Source organism: Stegostoma tigrinum, chromosome 15, assembly GCF_030684315.1.
Source record: "Stegostoma tigrinum isolate sSteTig4 chromosome 15, sSteTig4.hap1, whole genome shotgun sequence".
Classification (NCBI taxonomy): Eukaryota; Metazoa; Chordata; class Chondrichthyes; order Orectolobiformes; family Stegostomatidae; genus Stegostoma; species Stegostoma tigrinum.
In genome coordinates this window covers 44,301,832-44,322,030 of record NC_081368.1, presented here as the reverse complement: position 1 = coordinate 44,322,030, position 20,199 = coordinate 44,301,832, and the positions used below count along the sequence as shown (strand labels likewise).

The window sequence follows — 20,199 nt, the reverse complement described above, 5'->3', positions numbered from 1 at the left end:
TGTGAGCTGAAACACTTGATTTAGGAATGACTGCAGCCCGAGACACACAATAATTACATCACAAGATAATGTCAGTGTCATGGTAAAATGTACTTAGCTGAGACACTGGGCTTAAATTGATAGAGAAATTATGACAGGGGCTTGGGTATATTCCAAGTTGATAAATCACTGAAAACTCAGATGGGAAATATTTGAAGATATTGTGGGCCAGCAGCAAGGAAATCATTTTGACTCTTGTCATGATTTTTTCAGTCCTTTGATGCATCATGGTGCCAGAAAACTGGAGAACAATAAGTTTTATACCTTTATTCAAAAAAATGCAAGAATCAACCCTGCAACTTCAGGCCAGTTAATTTAACCATTGTAATGGGAAAGCTTTCAAAAATAATAATTCAAGACAAAGGTGCCAGTCACCTAACAAATATGAATTAATTAAGGAAGGACAGTGCAAATTTGTTAAAGACAAATTGTTTGCTCAAGTCAGTTGAATTTTTTTTGTTGATGCAGCAGCAGAATGATTTGATGAGGGTAATGTGGTTGATGTGGTGTACCTAGACTTCTGAAAGGCTGTTGATAAAGTGATACATGCTAGGCTTACCAGTGAAGTTCATTCAAGCCCACAGAATAAAGGGAAAGATGGCAGCATGGGTAAAAGTTGGCTAAGTGATAAGAAACTGGATAGTAGTGAATAGTTATTTTTCAGTCGAGTGGAACGTATTTGATGGAGTTCCTCAGAATCCATACTTAGGATTAGTGCTTTTCTTTTTGTAAATTAATAACCTAAATTTGAGTCTCCAAAGCAAAATTTCAAAATTTGCAGATGACACAAAACATGGTAGTATTGTGAATAGTGAGGTTAGCGATGGACATCAAAGGACAGAGAAAGAGTTGTTTGAATCTGTAGACATATGGCAGATGAAAGTTAATGTAGAGAAATGTGGAGTGACTCATTTTGATATGAAAGCTGAGAAAGACTAGAGAACAGGTAAAATTCTAAAAGGCGGACAGGAATGAAGAGACTTGGAAGTATATGCACAAATTTAACGATGGCAGGGCAGATTGAGAAAGTAGCTATCAATGGGTACAGGAACTTTGATTTTATAAATATAGACACAGATCACAAAAACATATCTAATATTGGCTTGGCCTCTGTAGGAATATTGTTTATAGTTCTCTTTCTAGGCAAATGCTTTAGGAAAAATGTGAAGATTTTAGAGGGGGTGCAGGAAGTATTTACAACAATGATTCCAGGGTAGAAGTACTTCAGCCATATGACTGGATTGAAGAAGCTGGATGTACTCTCCTTAGAGAAGACTGAGAGGGGATTTAATCGAAGTGTTTAAAACCAAAGTGGGGTCTGGTTAGAGTAGGTAGAAAGTGCTCACTTTGGCAGAGGTGTCGAGAACCAGAGCACTCTAATGCCAGGATGAGGAAGGACTTTTGTACAGCGAGTGGTTAGGATTTGGAATATGCTGCCTGTGTGTATGGTGGAGGAAAATCCAGTCATGGAGTTCAAATAAAATCGGACAAGTATTCAAAAGAGTTGTGGTTAGCAGGGCTAAGGAGAAGGGCAGGGAAGGGAAGTGGTACTAGCTTATTTGTTCTTGCCAAGAGCCAGTATGATGATGATAGGATGATGACCCTCTGAGCTGCAACCATTCTGATTCTGAATTGGTAGTTTTCAGATTTGTAAAACTGTTACAATTCCTTTCCTTTCCTCATGACTGAATCTCGATCTCAAAAATCAAGTTTTGAAAAATTGATTACAGCAGAAAAGAATCCTTTAAGCCATACTGTAAATATCTAGAACTCTGTAATCTTTGTAACATCAGTTAGATGGATCGAGATGGGATAATCAAATAGCTCACGATTTGTATATTAAGCCAAAGAATTTTATTTTCAAGTAATACGTAGTTCTCATTTCAAGAAATTCTACAATGGGGTTTGCTAAGTTGTTTCACAGGATACCAGCAGGAGTTTGTCATGCTGTTTCTAATTGTGGAAATTACATAACTGTTCTTTTCCTATTCAACAAGCTTTAACCAAAAGCATTGGAGCTGAAAAAGTAATAAAGGATCCATTTGGAATGGAATCAGCAAGTTGGCCCCAAATGTTAGACCCATTGCATGGCAAGCCAAGTGGAGCAGTTAACTCAGGTAATTGGTCTAAGTTATTGCTCAGCAAATTTTTCAAGAATAAAAGGGCAGATGTTGGATATGCTTCTGTCTGGAGCCTGAATTCCTTTGCTCGAAAAAAAGTTGTAATATTTCTGTAGAGTTTTATGATTTCAATTGACTATGATTTGCTGTAGTTGTGCTGCAAAGAAAAGAATTAACACAACAGAATTTAGTGCTTCTGAGAAACTAGCATGTATGCATTGCTTTTCAACTTTTTTTCAAGTGCAAGTTTTCAAAATAAAACAACAGTGAATGTGTGCAACAGATGCATGTGTTTCATTCTTGAAGTGTATCACCATTGTGGTGGATTTATACTCTAATAGACTATATTATAAACTCAAATTGTCAGAAGGCAAGGGAAACCATATTTTCATGTGACTACATTACAGGGTCAAAAGGAATGAGAAATCAGGGCAATGGTAGGTGAGAAAAGAATTGTTTAAAAAAAAAGTAAGAACCATTATGGAAACCTTTGATATTATCTTACCTTAAACTTAGGTTAAATAATCTCAAATTTATTTCTCGGATTTTGAGTGAGTTAAAACCTTGTCTAGTGCTTCTCATCCTGGCCCATATCGATCTATCATATTCATTCACTGATCTTTCACGTTACAGGTACAGTGTGTCACACTATCTTGGAATATATTTCTCTTGTCTTTTTTGGATTCATACTGCTACATCCTTACAATTCTAATGAGATGATTGGCTCTGGTCTGATTTATGATCTCAACTAATGTTGTTACTAAACAAATCTGATTCCTAACTGAAACCTGATTTGGTAGTTTTTTTTATTTAACAAGGTAGTCTTTCATTGAAACATAAGCATGCATTGCTGCAGATTTAGTTTTAACAATAAAACAGTTGGCCCAGCAACATAGAAGGAACAGCGATTATATTTTCAACTCAGGATAGTGGTGGTGTTCCCATGTATGTAAAATCCTTAAGTTGACATAAGTTATTGTCTAACTTCTGTGAATGAACTCGTTGTCCTAGGTGAAACTGTTTCTCGCACATAACTTCAGCCAGGATCCCTGTGAACTGAAATACAAAGCTTTCCAAGCTATGGTTTTTAGCCTGAAACAAGTAAAAGGACAGTTCCTGGTTTTTCTAAACAGAAAACAAGCTTGTGCTGCTCAGTATTTACTTCGGCTTGTTTAACTTGCCCAATACCAACGGATCCCACTATCACCTGGAAGGGTCTAGGCCCGAAACGTCAGCTTTTGTGCTCCTGAGATGCTGCTTGGCCTGCTGTGTTCATCCAGCCTCACATTTTATTATCTTGGAATTCACCTGGAACTCTTTTGTTTTTATCACTTTTTGTTTTCTCCCCCCTCCTGGTATTTAAAAACAGTTATGACTCCAGAAATACTAACAACTGGCTTGTTAAGCCCCTCTTATACCAGAATCTGCATGCCAGTAGTCCAAGCTAAAAGCTCTAAAGATATTACAATGTATATATAAACTACATAACTTACATCAAACCTGCCTCTGAATGAAACGGATGCTAACTTGAACTTGCTGGTTGTTTTTAATCAAGTATGCTTCTGATTTAACTTCTGCACTGAAAAAAATGCATTAGATCAACCACACTGAGATTGTCCATCACATTGCTAACTTGCTGCAGACGCGTGTCATGATATTTGAAAAGTAACACACAAAATATGCAAGCAAGTAGAATATGAAATATTTGTGTCCAGCAAGATTTGGAGACAGTTGTGTGTAGAACGTAGTATTACATACATCAACAAAACTGAACATGTTTGTATTCTGTCAAAGGCATTTGCTTTCTAATTACAGAATAGTTGCCCTTTTTGATTGTTATCCTGAAGTGCATAAAATTATGTGGCTAGGTGTTTGATTTAGGTGTTATAATTAAAGTGAATTTTATAGAGATTCAAATTAGAATGTGCTGGTTATATGCAGCCTTTCAAGCTTAATATACTGTGTATATTTAGAACATGCTTGTGGCCAGAGCAGTAAAGTATATTTGTGAAATTTGAAGGATCGGAACTAGTCAAAAGAAAGTGCCTAAATTGTATTGCAAATTATGTTAATTTATGAAAAGAAAATGATCCCAATGCACTTAGAGTTTGAAATACTTTTTGACTGTAGCCGGTGTCATTAATGTAGGAAATGTGGCACCAAGTTGGCATAATGCAGGAAATGTGGCAACGAGGTGTCACAATTCTGTTTGTGAAAATGACCCAAATGTATGCTTTTAGTGTTGAATCTGAAATATAAACAGTTAAGTGTTATGGGATGATTATGTGCTTCCATTAGATATTGATGCTGGACGTTTTTTTCCATACATCAGTGTACCAACAACTATGGAGGGGGTTCCACATTATAATCAAGTTGACTAAAGAGACCAACTAACATGTACATGTTTTAAATGTATTCTCCAACCAATTGCATTACATTCATTTGATGTACAGTGAGGAATGATTAAATATTCAAATGACATTCCTGCTCTATTGAAAGAATTCCATGTCTTCAGTCGGATTGCTTTAGGGCAGTACTAACTTCAAAAATTTTGAGGCAGTACACAAAAAAAAAGCAGAAAGAAAGCAGAGGAGAGAGATAGGGATGTTTATGCTATTTGAAAAAGCAAATCTCAACATGTAATCCATGCTTAAATTCAGGGAAACTATTAAGACCACTTTTTCATCGGTCATTGTTTAAGTGACAAACAGCAGTGCAGCCACTTAATGAGTCCCAATTTTTTTTAAAAAAAACTGCTTATAGAATATTTTGCAAGATTTCGGGTCACCCTGGAAATGATTCTAGGATTATAGGATTCTGGGGGATTACAGCTCGGAAAGAGACCATATGGTCCGTCATGTCTGCTCCAGTCATCGTGCATCTACCTACCCTAATCCCATTTCCCCCAGCACTTGGCCTGTAGCTTTGTATACTGTTATTTCACGCAATCATCTAAATGCTACTCAAGTGTAAAAATCAGTTTCTGACTTTTCAAGCAGAGAGTCCCACCACTCTTCAGGTTAAGAAAAATTCTTAAATCTCCCCCCCCGCCTCAACCTCCTGCCCTTTAGTATAAGATATGCCCTATGCTTTTTGATCCCTTTACTAAGGGGAACATTTTCTCCCTATCTGTGCCACTTACAATTTAATGCATTTGAACTAGACCCCCCTGAGCCTTCTCTAGTTTTCCTTTTCAAGCTGAAGTGATGAGCCTATGCAATTGCACTACAGTTGAGACCTCACTAAAATGTAGAGTCATAGAACCCCTACAGTGTGCGAATGGCCCCTTTGGCCCAACAAGCCCATACCGACTCTCAGAGCATCCCATCCAGACCCATCCCCCTATAAACCTACCTAACCTACACATCCTTGAACACTACAGGCAATTTAGCATGGCCAATCCACCTAGCCTGCACATCTTTGGACTGTGGGAGAAAACTGAAGCATCTGGAGGAAACCCATGCTGACGCTGGGAGAACGTGCAAACTCCACACAGACTGTCACCCGAGAGTGGAATAGAACCCAGGTCCCTAGTGCTGTGAAGCAGCAATGCTAACCACTGTGCCACCCCAAGATTTGAACCTAGGCCCCCAGAACATCACTCGGATTTCTAGATTAACAGTCCACCAATTCTACCAGTAAGCAATCACCATCCAGGTGTCAGTGTTGTACAGCTCCCTCATAACCTCCATATTCTTTTGTCCAGTGCCATGACTAATAAGGGCAAGAATCCTACATGTTGCCTTCACCATCCTGTCTCTTTTCACTGTCCTCATTAAGGATCTGTGGGCATGTAGACCATGGTCCCTTAGATTCTCACTACTTTCCAAAGACCTATGATCCGTTATTTACTCCCTTGTCTTGTTAGTCCTCTGAAGATGCATCACTTTACATTTATCAAGATTAAGTTTCATCTGTCACTGTTCTGCACATCTTTCCAGCCTGTCTGTGCCATCTGTAGTTTAAGGCGTTCCTTCTTGCTATTTACCACACCAGTTTTTGTGTCATCTGCGAACTTACTGATCATACTTCCTACGTTTATCTCAAGGTAATAAATATATGTTACAAACAGTAAGGAACCCAGTGCCAAGCCCTGCAGTGTGCCACTAGATACAAGCTTCCAGTCATAAAAACAAGTTTCGACCAGCGCACTTGACCACCTGCCTGTAAGTCATTCTTGGATCCAATTCGCTAAGTTGCCCTGGATTCCTTGGGCTCTTAAATTTTGTTACCAGTCTTTCATTTGACACCTTAGTAGAAGCCTCATTAAAATCCATGTAGACTACAATCAGTGCACCACCTTCGTCCAATTATTGAGTCACTTCTCAAAAAAAATTGTGAACTTTGTTAAATGTCATCTACCCGTGACAAATCCATGCTGACTAACTTATGTTTAATCCTTGTCTGTTCAACTGGATATCAATTTCTGTCCTTTAGAATTTTTCCAATAGTTTCACTACCACTGATTGTATATTCACAGCCTGCAATGCTCTCATTTATCCTTGGCACTCTTCTTGAAAATGGATTCCATATTAGCTGTCTTCCTTACCTCTGAAACCCCTTCTGTGGCCGTAGATGATTCGACAATTATTGTCAGCATCCCCAGGATCATGTCGGACGTATGGACAGCATTTGGAAAAATTGGAGGCAAAGTTGTTCTGGAATATTATGCAGTTTTGATCTACCTATCTAAGGAAGCATATAATTGTCATAAAGGGAATACAACAAAGATTCACCAGATTGATGCTTGCAGAGCTGAGATTATCTTATGAGGAGTGATTTAGAAGGATTGGTCTGTGCTCTCTAACCTTTAGAAGGATGATTAGAAATTGAAATATGCAAAATTATTGCAGAGCTTGGTGGAGTAGGTGCAAAAAGAATGTTTCCCCTGACAGGAGATAGGATCTGGAACCAGGAGATACAGTCTGAGAGTAAGGAGGGCTGGGATATTTTGAAATGCAGATAACACGAAATTTATTCACTTGGAGGTTAGTGAATTTTTGGAATCTCCTACCCCAGAGGGCTGAAGATGCTGCCATTTTCATTGATTACATTTCTAAATATTAAAGCGATCGAGGGATATGGGTTAGTGCAGGAAAAAGGTATTGAGGCCAGTGAAAGACCATGATCTACTGTATTTCAGTGATGGGCTGGTTTGTAGGGCTGAATAGCATACTTATAGTCTAATAGAGTCATACACCACAGAAACGGACGCTTTGGTCTCATTCATCCTTACCAACTGGACATCCCAATCTGACCTAGTCCCATTTGACCCATACCACTCTAAATCCTTTCTATTTATATCTATCCAGATGCCTCTTAAACATTGTAATTGTACCTGCCTCTTCCACTTCCTTTGCAAGCTCATTTCATACATGTACCACCCTCTGCGTGAAAAAAGTTTCCCCTCAGGTCTTTTTTCAGATCTTTTCCCCTCTCACCTTAAACCTATGCCCTCCAGCTTTGGACTCCCCCCAACCTACGAAAAAGACCTCGGCTATTCATCGCATGCTCCTATCTCCTATATTCATACCCAAAAGTGAAAAAATTGGCGAATCAATAATCTTTTTTTAATTTACCCATGGCATGTGACCAAAGCTGACTGGGCCAGCATTTCTTGCCCCTTCCTAGCCATGAGCTGCTGCCTTGAACCACTGTAGTCTATGCACTGTAGGTAGGCACACGATGCCATTCAGGGAATTCCAAGATTTTGACCCAATAGCACTGAAAGATTGGCAATGTATTTCCAAGTCAGAGCGGTGAGTGTCTTTAGGGGGACCTTACAGGTGATGGTGTTCCCATGTATCTACGGCCCTGTCTTTATAGATGGAAGTAGCCGTGGATTCGGAAGGTGCTGTTTAAAGAACTTTGAATTTCTGTAATACGTCTTGTAGCTATAGTGCACTGCTACTCCTGAGTGTTGATGGTGAAGGGAATGGATGCTTGTGGATGTTATTCCTATCAAATGGGCTGCTTTGTCCTAGATGGTATTACGTTTCTAGAATATTGTTGGAGCGGCTCAAATCTGGGAAGTAGTGTATATTCCATCATTCTCCTGACTTGTCTTGTAGGCAAGCACAGGGCTTTGTGGATTCAACAAGGTTAGTTACTTGCTACAGGACTTCTAGCCTCTGACCTCTTGAAGCCATTATATATAAATGGCTAGTACAGTTGAGTGGTTGGAGTACTGCGGATAACATGCATGTCCGTCAAAATTATGCCACGCGATCTTTCATGTCCACTCAACAGGCTTCCAGAGTATCAAATTAATACCCAACTGAAAGACAGTACTCTCTCAGTGCAGCATTGGAGTGCCAACCTTGATGTTTGTGCTCAACCTTTAGAATGGCTGTTGAACCCACAACCTCTTGACTTGTGAGAGCAGTATCAACAGAATCAAGGCAATCCCAAGGGTGAGAATTCTTGGTTTCAGGCAAAGGTTAAATTGAAGGAAATTCATAAGCTCATGGTTGAGTCTGCACTCAAGATGATAAAAACCAAAAGAACTGTGGATGCTGTATAGTAAAATGTGAGGCTGGATGAACACAGCAGGCCAAGCAGCATCTCAGGAGCACAAAAGCTGACATTTCGGGCCTAGACCCTTCATCAGAGAGGGGGATGGGGGGAGGGAACTGGAATAAATAGGGAGAGAGGGGGAGGCGGACCGAAGATGGAGAGTAAAGCAGATAGGTGGAGAGAGTGTAGGTGGGGAGGTAGGGAGGGGATAGGTCAGTCCAGGGAAGACGGACAGGTCAAGGAGGTGGGATGAGGTTAGTAGGTAGTGGGGGGTGTGGCTAGGGGTGGGAGGAAGGGATGGGTGAGAGGAAGAACCGATTAGGGAGGCAGAGACAGGTTGGACTGGTTTTGGGATGCAGTGGGTGGGGGGGAAGAGCTGGGCTGGTTGTGTGGTGCAGTGGGGGGAGGGGACGAACTGGGCTGGTTGAGGGATGCAGTAGGGGAAGGGGAGATTTTGAAACTGGTGAAGTCCACATTGATACCATATGGCTGCAGGGTTCCCAGGCGGAATATGAGTTGCTGTTCCTGCAACCTTCGGGTGGCATCATTGTGGCAGTGCAGGAGGCCCACGATGGACATGTCATCAAGAGAATGGGAGGGGGAGTGGAAATGGTTTGCGACTGGGAGGTGCAGTTGTTTGTTGCGAACTGAGCGGAGGTGTTCTGCAAAGCGGTCCCCAAGCCTCCGCTTGGTTTCCCCAATGTAGAGGAAGCCGCACCGGGTACAGTGGATGCAGTATACCACATTGGCAGATGTGCAGGTGAACCTCTGCTTGATGTGGAATGTCATCTTGGGGCCTGGGATGGGGGTGAGGGAGGAGGTGTGGGGACAAGTGTAGCATTTCCTGCGGTTGCAGGGGAAGGTGCCGGGTGTGGTGGGGTTGGAGGGCAGTGTGGAGCGAACAAGGGAGTCACGGAGAGAGTGGTCTCTCCGGAAAGCAGACAGGGGAGGGGATGGAAAAATGTCTTGGGTGGTGGGGTCGGATTGTAAATGGCGGAAGTGTCGGAGGATAATGCGTTGTATCCGGAGGTTGGTAGGGTGGTGTGTGAGAACGAGGGGGATCCTCTTGGGGCGGTTGTGGCGGGGGCGGGGTGTGAGGGATGTGTCGCGGGAAATGCGGGAGACGCGGTCAAGGGCGTTCTCGATCACCGTGGGGGGAAAGTTGCGGTCCTTAAAGAACTTGGACATCTGGGATGTGCGGGAGTGGAATGTCTTGTCGTGGGAGCAGATGCGGCGGAGGCGGAGGAATTGGGAATAGGGGATGGAATTTTTGCAGGAGGGTGGGTGGGAGGAGGTGTATTCTAGGTAGCTGTGGGAGTCGGTGGGCTTGAAATGGACATCAGTTACAAGCTGGTTGCCTGAGATGGAGACTGAGAGGTCCAGGAAGGTGAGGGATGTGCTGGAGATGGCCCAGGTGAACTGAAGGTTGGGGTGGAAGGTGTTGGTGAAGTGGATGAACTGTTCGAGCTCCTCTGGGGAGCAAGAGGCGGCGCCGATACAGTCATCAATGTACCGGAGGAAGAGGTGGGGTTTGGGGCCTGTGTAGGTGCGGAAGAGGGACTGTTCCACGTAACCTACAAAGAGGCAGGCATAGCTGGGGCCCATGCGGGTGCCCATGGTCACCCCCTTAGTCTGTAGGAAGTGGGAGGAGTCAAAAGAGAAGTTGTTGAGTGTGAGGACGAGTTCAGCTAGGCGGATGAGAGTGTCGGTGGAGGGGGACTGGTCGGGCCTGCGGGACAGGAAGAAGCGGAGGGCCTTGAGGCCATCTCCATGCGGAATGCAGGTGTACAGGGACTGGACGTCCATGGTGAATATGAGGTGTTGGGGGCCAGGGAATTGGAAGTCCTGGAGGAGTTGGAGGGCGTGGGTGGTGTCACGGACGTAGGTGGGGAGTTCCTGGACCAAAGGGGAGAAAATGGAGTCCAGATAGGTGGAGATGAGTTCGGTGGGGCAGGAGCAGGCTGAGACGATGGGTCGACCAGGATGCCGTATCCCAGGAGCAAAAACAAAGTTGCTGGAAAAAACTCAGCAGGTCTGGCAGCATCTGTGGAGGAGAAAACAGAGTTAATGTTTCGGGTCCGGTGACCCTTCCTCAGAACTTCTGAGGAAGGGTCACTGGACCCGAAACGTTTTCTATGTTTACCCCTGCACAGATGCTGCCAGACCTGCTGAGCTTTTCCAGCAACTTTGTTTTTGACCCTCAAGATGATGCCTAGTCCGGCACAATTTTAACAGCTGATTTGAAAGAGATGATGTTTAAGGTGGCAGTGAAGAAAGCATTCCATGGCACTACCTCCAAAAGTCGGAATTGTAGCTTTCTGGAAAGACCTGCGGGTAGGTGGAGATTTTGATACTGCTTGTCATGAGTCTGCTGCCAGAAAGAGTGTGGTATTTTGCACTACAATGAAAGTGTTTTATGGTGCTGCAAGCATTTCTTCTGTTTCCCTTGGGGTCTGTTAACCTCTCTACTCTACTTTGACTACTACCCTGCATCCACTTCCTGCGAACATCATGTAGGATTAAATTAACCAGCCTCTCAATGTGGCAGGCTTCTGTGGGAGAAAAATGAAGCAAAACAAAATTCTAGTGAGGTCTGGCATGGGTTTGGTAGAGCTCTGCATTTCTGGATTTCCTACCAAAAAGCTTGCACTACTACAGTATCTCTGTCTGTGCAATTTTGGTTGGTTTACATATTTTAAGAAAAGATTTAAAGTTGGTTACTTAGCACTTTGCTTCTCTGTTAGAATTTAGGTTTGACGATGATTTCAGTGATATTCTAAATCTGGAGAAGAAAAATCAACAGAACCAAACTGTAAGCAGTTTTACACCTGTGGCAGTGCCTCCTCGGATAGAGTGAGTAACAGATTAAACTAAACTATAATGGTCCACTGGGACCACAGTTGGTTACTAAACTTTGCCTCATTAGCCATCCTCGTCCATTGGCAAGAAAAATCAACTAGGATTTGAAATATCAGATCACTTTTTAGTGTCCCTAGGATTCATGAGAAAACCTGTGAAGGTTTAAATGTAAACGTCTCCTTTGAGTAGGAACATCAAACAGGATTTTCTCCTTTCCTCCCTAATTTGTTAACTACTTGCTGAGTTACAGTTCCTCATGCTGATTTCCTGCATGCACCTTGATTCAGTGGCCACTATTCATGTCAGATTTGACCATGAATATCAGCAGACTTTTTAGCAGCAAGGATCAAACAGGACACATCATTAAAGGATTACCATATAACGAGGATTGGAAATCTGGACAGTGTTTCTACTTCCTATAACAGGACATTACCGCAAATTGTAGCTCATTCTCCACCATCTGGAGACACCTGGTCAAATACGGGCTTGCTTTATTTTGTAAGACTTCACCTTGTGGTGTGAGCTACTCATGAGCCACAATCAGCCATTTTTGACTGGGCAGTGAAAAGTAAGTGATTCCTAAAAACAATTAGTTGTCTATATACATTGCTTTGAACCTGCTGTCATAATTCAAGAGTTTCAGAAGTGAGATTTGCAACTTCTGGGGTGACTAGTTTTGTTGCAACAGTGGCAGTTGCGGAGTTAGCACATGAGTTTTGACCACTATGAGACCCCTTTTAAATGTTTTGTTTTATCTCTTTGGTAGACATTGTTTAATCATCTGCTCCCTGGGACCCAATTGCTGCTACAAGCACAGCCTTTTAAGATGCGGATCTTAGCGCTTTTAGTGTAAACTACCTTGCTGAGCAGGCCAGAACCATCTCACCTACAGTTTTGGTTCTGGAGTTACTCAAAGTCTGAGGTCTTAGCATGAGATCTTTTGTGAAAAGTTTGGGAAATGCTAGAACATAGAACATTACAGCACAGTACAGGCCCTTCGGCCCTCGATGTTGTGCCGACCTGTCATACCGATCTCAAGCCCATCTAACCTACACTATTCCACGTACGTCCATATGCTTGTCCAATGATGACTTAAATGTACCTAAAGTTGGCGAATCTACTACCGTTGCAGGCAAAGCGTTCCACTTCCTTACTACTCTCTGAATAAAGAAACTACCTCTGACATCTGTCCTATATCTTTCACCCCTCAATTTAAAGCTATGCCCCCTCGTGCTCGCCGTCACCATCCTAGGAAAAAGGCTCTCCCTATCCACCCTATCTAACCCTCTGATTATTTTATATATTTCAATTAAGTCACCTCTCAACCTTCTTCTCTCTAATGAAACCAGCCTCAAGTCCCTCAGCCTTTCCTCGTAAGACCTTCCCTCCATACCAGGCAACATCCTAGTAAATCTCCTCTGCACCCTTTCCAAAGCTTCCACATCCTTCTTATAATGCAGTGACCAGAACTGTACACAATACTCCAAGTGCGGCCGCACCAGAGTTTTGTACAGCTTCACCATAACCTCTTGGTTCCGGAACTCGATCCCTCTATTAATAAAAGCTTAAACACTGTATGCCTTCTTAACAGCCCTGTCAACCTGGGTGGCAACTTTCAAGGATCTGTGTATAATTAAATGACTGTTATAATTAAATGTTTTTCATGTACAGTTAAAAGCTAAAGACATCGGAAACTGAGAAACTTTAATCTGTGTAGCACTGGTGTTAAACCTTAAATGCAATGACCGCACAAATTTGTTTTGCGTTATTGTTTTTGCTGTTTACCAGTAAACTACACATTGACACTAGCTGTTCCTCACATAGCACCTGTTTTATTCCTCTTCCTATTTCTAGTTCACATTCCTCATTTAAGGGTTTGTATTCCTCTTTTCTGATTCTTTTTCACAATCACTTTAAAGCAGCAATTGGAACTTAATTATATGTCTGTGTGTGTTACAGGCCAACCACTGAGAAGGATGCACCACGGAATGGGCAGCCAAGAGTATCCAATACTATGCGAAAGCTGTTTGAGCCAAGTAATCAGTCTGGTGCCAGAGAAGGTCTGATTAAACATTACCTTGCCCGACGTGAAAGAGAATTTGTCAACATTCAGAATTTTAGGTGAGTATTTTCTTCCATCTCATTGTATGAGATTGTGAATCCAAATGTTAGAATAAGACTTCTGGAGTGATTACTTATTTTAACTAATATTTGCAACTTTTAGCAGAGAGGGTTCATTTTTGACTCATTCTGGGGATTTATTCTGAGAGCTTTATCATACTATAAGTCCCTTGTTTCATCATTTGAGAAGTGAGAAATCATGATCAAGTCTGAAGTTTGATTATCTAATAAATATCTAAGGCTATCCCCATCCAGACAAGCTTCTCCGAAGGATTTATGCATCTAGATTTTCATGCATCTCTTCAGAGTTTCATGTTGATTAAGCTATTGTTTGGTTGCACATGATTCAAACGCCTCCTCTTGGTAGCACAAACAAAGTGCCCATGTAAAGAGGAGCTGATATTGTTCAGAAGTGACAAAGCATTTTATAATAACTGTATGCTGAGAAAATGTTTTTCAAATCAATTGGAAGCTTATCATTTTTATTGCCCCTTGGATATCTTTACCAGGTTATTTAGGTAGTGTGAAGGCAATTAATTCTTGAAAACACTCAGAAGTTTAACAGCCACAAAGTTTAGTGGAAAAGCAACAGGAATGTTTACTGAGGTGCTATGTTGAATTAGATAACTAAATTAAATATTCAGCAAAGACGGAAAATAATCTGACATCAAAAGGGAGCAAAATAGTGGTTCATCGATAAATCTTCCTCCATCATATGGTCTCAGATTGGAGAACTTGAATTTGAACGATTTGGGGCTTGTGTCAAAATTGGGAGATCTGTACCACAGACTGGTTAAGTAATAGCCCGTCAGTTGCATTCTTGGAATTATGCCTTTACTAGGATTGTCACAGACACCACTGCCACCATCGCTGTTAATGTGCTGTCTGACCTGCAGGAGTGATCCACCAAAGGTGGTGTCACAGTCGTGTGTCATTGAGAAGCTGTTGTCTTAAAAGTCTCTAACATTATCTCTGGATCCTGAGTTGTTTTTGGGATTAGGCCAAAAATGAGCAAACCTCAGCTGATAATTTAGTACTCCACTGTGTTGGACATTGATTTAGAACTGCACTGAGGGTGTCAAGGGTACAGAATGTTCATCAGTAGTTGATGTATATAGCTCCAATAAATGTAGCATGAAAACATTTATTGAATTTCTGTACAAGATTGGTTTAAAGTATCTGCCTTAATATAAAAATGCAGTTTGATTGCTTGAGACAATTTCAGAGAAGTCTATTTTATCTTCATAGTTATGTTGTATGATTAGAGCTGGTATAATTTTTTAAAAATCAAATTTTGCCTTTGAAAAGGTCAAGCTTAAATGACAAGATGAGAAGTTCAAGTCTGATTCTGTCTCCAGGTTTTTTATTGGCACCTGGAATGTGAATGGACAATCCCCTGATACTAGCTTGGATCCATGGCTTCGTGCTGATCCTCAGCCACCTGATGTGTACTGTCTAGGGTAAGTTACATAATTAAATTGTCATTAATTAAGTAGTTTTTTTCATTGTTTTGTGGGATCTGGCCGTCTTTGCACGTTCCTAATTAGTTTAAAGAATGTAATGGTGAGCTGCCATCTTGAACTGCTGTGGTAATGTTGTTAAAGAGCACAATTAGAAAGGGAAATTTGGACTTTCATACAGCAACAGTGAAGGAAAGGCTATGTAGTTCAAGTCAGGATAGTACGAGACTTGCAGGTGGTGGTGTTACCCTGCATATATGTTTTCTTTTAATTCATTCACTGCAAGTGGGCATCATTGGTAGGAGAGTATTTATTGCTTATCCCTAATTGTCAGTTAAGTGGTGACCACATTGCTATTTGTTTGGAATCATGTAGGCCAGTCCAGGTAAAGGTGGCAGTTTCCTTTCCTAAATAACATAAATCATTGTCGATTGTCATCTGGCTCATTAGTTATTGAATTCAAATTCCACTATCTGCTAGGGTGGGATTCAAACTGCAGAACTTTACCTGGGTCTGTGGATCAACAATGCAATGATAATATCACAAGACTGTCACATCCCTATCTGCTGTTCTTGTCCTTCTGGGTGATGCAGGTCATGGACTTGGATAGTGCTGTCAAATGAGCATTTGCACTGCCATCGTGGTGTATTGATATTGGAAGGGTGTGAATGTTTAAGGTGGTGGATGCAGTGCCTATCAGACAGACTGATTTTACACTGTTTCACATTTTGAATGTTCTTGGAATTGCACTCATTTAGACAAGTGGAGATTATTCCATCACACTCCTATCATTGTAAATGATGAGCAGGCAAGTGGTGAGTTACGTGCTGCTGCATTTCCAACATCTGACCTGTTCCTGCATCGAAAGTATTTAAATGAGTGCATCAGTTCATTTTCTTGTCGGTTGTAACCCCTCCCAGATGTTGATATTCAGTTATTTGATTGGATTCTCTTCCGTTGGACTTCGACATTGTCAAGCTTTTTTTATGGTGGGAACATTAATTGTCATGTATCACCAAGCCTGGATGTTGTCCGGATCTCACTGCATATAAACACAGACTGCAGTGTGTCTGAGAAGTTGTGAATGGTGTGAATTGGCAAACATTAGAGATGGGTGAGATGGGTGAAGCAGCCAAAACAGTACTGAGGGGCTCCTGTATTGATATTCAGGAACAGAAATAGTTGACCCTAATGACTGCAGTAGCATTTTTTTTGTTTGTGGTATAACTCCAACCAACAGAGAGCTTTTCCCCCAGTTCACGCTGGCTTCAATTTTGCTAAGGCACCTTGATGATCTGTCAAGGGCAGATGCTCTTATCTCACCTTTTGGTTGGTCTTTTTTGTCCACAGTTAGGCCAATACTATATTGAGATCAGCAGCAGAATGGGCCTGGTGGAACCCAAACTGAGCATCTCTGACTGGGTTATTGCTGTGTAAGTGTGTTTGAGAGCACTGGCAATATTTTTCATCTCTTTAATCAAGAGTAGCCTGATGGCACAGTAATTGGCTGGTCTTTATTTGTCCTGCTCTGTGTGTGCAGAAAATACCTGGGCAATTTCCTTGGTTGCAGATAGTTGCCAGTGCTGAGGCTTTGTTGGATCAATTTAGTTGTGAGTGCAGCTCGTTCTTTCATACTGTTGTCTAGGCCCATATCCCTCAACAGTTTCTTGACAGTACATGGAGTAAATTGAACTCATGAAAGACTAGCATCTGTGATGCAGGAAGAAGCCAAACTGGATCATCCACTTGTCACTTCTGGGTGAAGATAGTGGCAAATTCTTCACCCTTAACTTTTGCTATGGTGTTTTGTGCTCACTGGTCAGTGGGGTTTGGAGATGTTTGTGGAGCCTGATCCCTCCAGTCAGCTGTTTAAACTGTCCATCACCAATTGTGTCTGAATGTGTTAGGACTGCAGAGCTTGGGTCTGATCTGGTGGCTATTGGAATACTTAACTGCATCTATTGCATGCTGCTTCTGTTTTTTTGCATGCAGGCAGTAAGGAAAATAGAATTAGAATAGAGAGAGATTACTGGTGCATGATTGACCAAAGCCCCTTTTCGTGCTGTAAAGCTCTGATTCTGATCAGGCTGATAATAGAGGACAGAGCATCCTAAATGTGAAGATGAATCTCCACCTTCACTAGGGCTATGTAATCATCATTCCTCCCAATACTGTTGTGAAAAGATGCAACTCCAACAGTCAGATTGGTGAGGATGAGGTCAAATAGAGCACGAATTTAGTATTTTCATAATTTTTGATGATGTTGAAAATCATTTGAACTCTACGACACCTTACCGGATTTATTTTACTTTTAGTTGTAATCTTATTTTACATGTTGACTTCGATCATTAATTCTTTTACTCGATTTTAAGTTTTCAGGAGTTGGATCTGAGTACTGAAGCTTTCTTTTACTTCGATTCTCCCAAGGAACAAGAATGGCTGACTGCTGTAGAGAGAAGTTTGCACCACAAATCCAAATATTACAGAGTAAGTTACAGTTCTCCAAATTGTGCAAAATTAATTGAGTGCCTAAATAGTTGAGATTGAAAACTAAGCAACTTAATATCCACAAAGATTCAAACAGAAACTGTTTCTTTTAAAGGACCTTCTATCTTAAATGGCCTACCTTTTCTGTTTCAGAGATAATGGGAACTGCAGATGCTGGAGAATCCAAGATAATAAAGTGTGAAGCTGGATGAACACAGCAGGCCAAGCAGCATTTCAGGAGCACAAAAGCTGACGTTTCGGGCCTAGACCCTTCATCAGAGAGGGGGATGGGGTGAGGGTTCTGGAATAAATAGGGAGAGAGGGGGAGGCGGACCGAAGATGGAGAGAAAAGAAGATAGGTGGGGAGGTGTGGAGGGGATAGATCAGTCCAGGGAAGACAGACAGGTCAGGGAGGTGAGATGAGGTTAGTAGGTAGGAGATGGAGGTGCGGTTTGGGGTGGGAGGAAGGGATGGGTGAGAGGAATAACAGGCATCCCAGATGTCCAAGTTCTTCAAGGACCGCAACTTTCCCCCCCACAGTGGTCAAGAACGCCCTTGACTGCGTCTCCCGCATTTCCCGCAACACATCCCTCACACCCCGCCCCCGCCACAACCGCCCAAAGAGGATCCCCCTCGTTCTCACACACCACACCACCAACCTCCGGATACAACGCATCATCCTCCGACACTTCCGCCATTTACAATCCGACCCCACCACCCAAGACATTTTTCCATCCCCACCCTTGTCTGCTTTCCAGAGAGACTACTCTCTCCGTGACTCCCTTGTTCGCTCCACACTGCCCTCCAACCCCACCACACCCAGCACCTTCCCCTGCAACCGCAGGAAATGCTACACTTGCCCCCACACCTCCTCCCTCACCCCTATCCCAGGCCCCAAGATGACTTTCCATATTCAGCAGAGGTTCACCTGCACATCTGCCAATGTGTTATACTGCATCCATTGTACCCGGTGTGGCATCCTCTACATTGGGGAAACCAAGCGGAGGCTTGGGGACCGCTTTGCAGAACACCTCCGCTCGGTTCGCAATAAACAACTGCACCTCCCAGTCGCAAACCATTTCCACTCCCCCTCCCATTCTTTAGATGACATGTCCATCATGGGCCTCCTGCAGTGCCTCAATGATGCCACCCAAAGATTGCAGGAACAGCAACTCATATTCCGCTTGGGAACCCTGCAGCCCAATGGTATCAATGTAGACTTCACCAGCTTCAAAATCTCCCCTTCCCCCACCGCATCCCAAAACCAGCCCAGTTCGTCCCCTCCCCCCACTGCACCACACAACCAGCCCAGCTCTTCCCCTCCACCCACTGCATCCCAAAACCAGTCCAACCTGTCTCTGCCTCCCTAACCTGTTCTTCCTCTCACCCATCCCTTCCTCCCACCCCAAGCTGCACCTCCATCTCCTGCCTACTAACCTCATCCCACCCCCTTGACCTGTCTGTCTTCCCTGGACTGACCTATCCCCTCCCCACCTCTCCACCTATACTCTCCTCTCCACCTATCTTCTTTTCTCTCCATCTTCGGTCCGCCTCCCTCTCTCTCCCTATTTATTCCAGAACCCTCCCCCCATCCCCCTCTCTGATGAAGGGTCTAGGCCCGAAACGTCAGCTTTTGTGCTCCTGAGATGCTGCTGGGCCTGCTGTGTTCATCCACCTTCACACTTTATTACCTTTTCTGTAGTTCTGTTACAAAGATCAAGTGTATAAGGCCATCAGGTTCAGTCAATAGTTCAGCTTGTATTTATTACTAATTTTTAAATTTCCACAATGAATCTCTCATTTTTGCTCATTTTACAAAAATGAATATTTCCGAAAGGGTTAGAGGGCTGGTGGGGTGTCACCATCCTATATCAGTATCATTTTCCAATGACAGTTTCTCAATTGGCATATTTCATGGCAATGCCAAAATGAATTGATTATCTTGGAACACTTAGTATTGTGAGGAGAGGTCAATGGACACAGCTAAATCTTTTTAATTGAAAAATATTGTTTGAAAACAACACTCCACGGAAAGGTGGAACAAAAAATGTTAAATATGTTCACTTGAGTGGAATACCCTTAGTGTGTCACAGAGAGAGTGTTAAACTGTCTGGTAGGTGTGCCGCTAAGCAAAGATTCTGTCTATCAGAAATTCACTAAGTGACCAGAGTTAAAATTAAAGAACAAGTTTCTTTGAACTTTGCAGGCAAATGCCACCAGCAGACTGTGGCCTGGAAGCAGCAAATTTGCTAATTCTCACAGTTGTGGTCTTGTATGGCAGTGGTGGACCTAAGAAAAGAATCATTTAAAAAAACCCCTCCAACTTCTGTCTTCCAAAAATGTGACTGCAAGACATACTGTTTCTCTATTTGTGTACGTGTCCTGTCACTCGTAGGTGTTTCTGAATGCAGTTTGTGTCTCTTACTATTCCCCTTTATTTGCCATGTTTTAGATTAGATTGATTCGTTTAGTTGGAATGATGATGCTCGTATTTGCTAAAAAGGAGCATGAAAAGTACATAAGAGATGTGGAAGCAGAGACAGTAGGAACAGGAATCATGGGAAAAATGGTAAGAACAAAATTATTAACAATGCTGA

General features: G+C 42.4%; 1 protein-coding gene across 6 annotated transcripts in view; it reads left to right on the top strand.

Moving 5' to 3' along the window:
* The window catches only part of ocrl (OCRL inositol polyphosphate-5-phosphatase), a 101,995-nt gene that overhangs the window by 32,005 nt on the left and 49,791 nt on the right, over positions 1–20,199 (top strand). For all 6 annotated transcript variants that reach the window (XM_059651453.1, XM_059651450.1, XM_059651451.1 and 3 more), the window contains 6 exons: positions 2,037–2,156; positions 11,420–11,528; positions 13,494–13,655; positions 15,014–15,115; positions 17,488–17,602; positions 20,055–20,171. In XM_059651453.1, the coding sequence (XP_059507436.1) occupies positions 2,037–2,156; positions 11,420–11,528; positions 13,494–13,655; positions 15,014–15,115; positions 17,488–17,602; positions 20,055–20,171 (725 nt within the window). The remainder of the gene's footprint in view (positions 1–2,036; positions 2,157–11,419; positions 11,529–13,493; positions 13,656–15,013; positions 15,116–17,487; positions 17,603–20,054; positions 20,172–20,199) is intronic.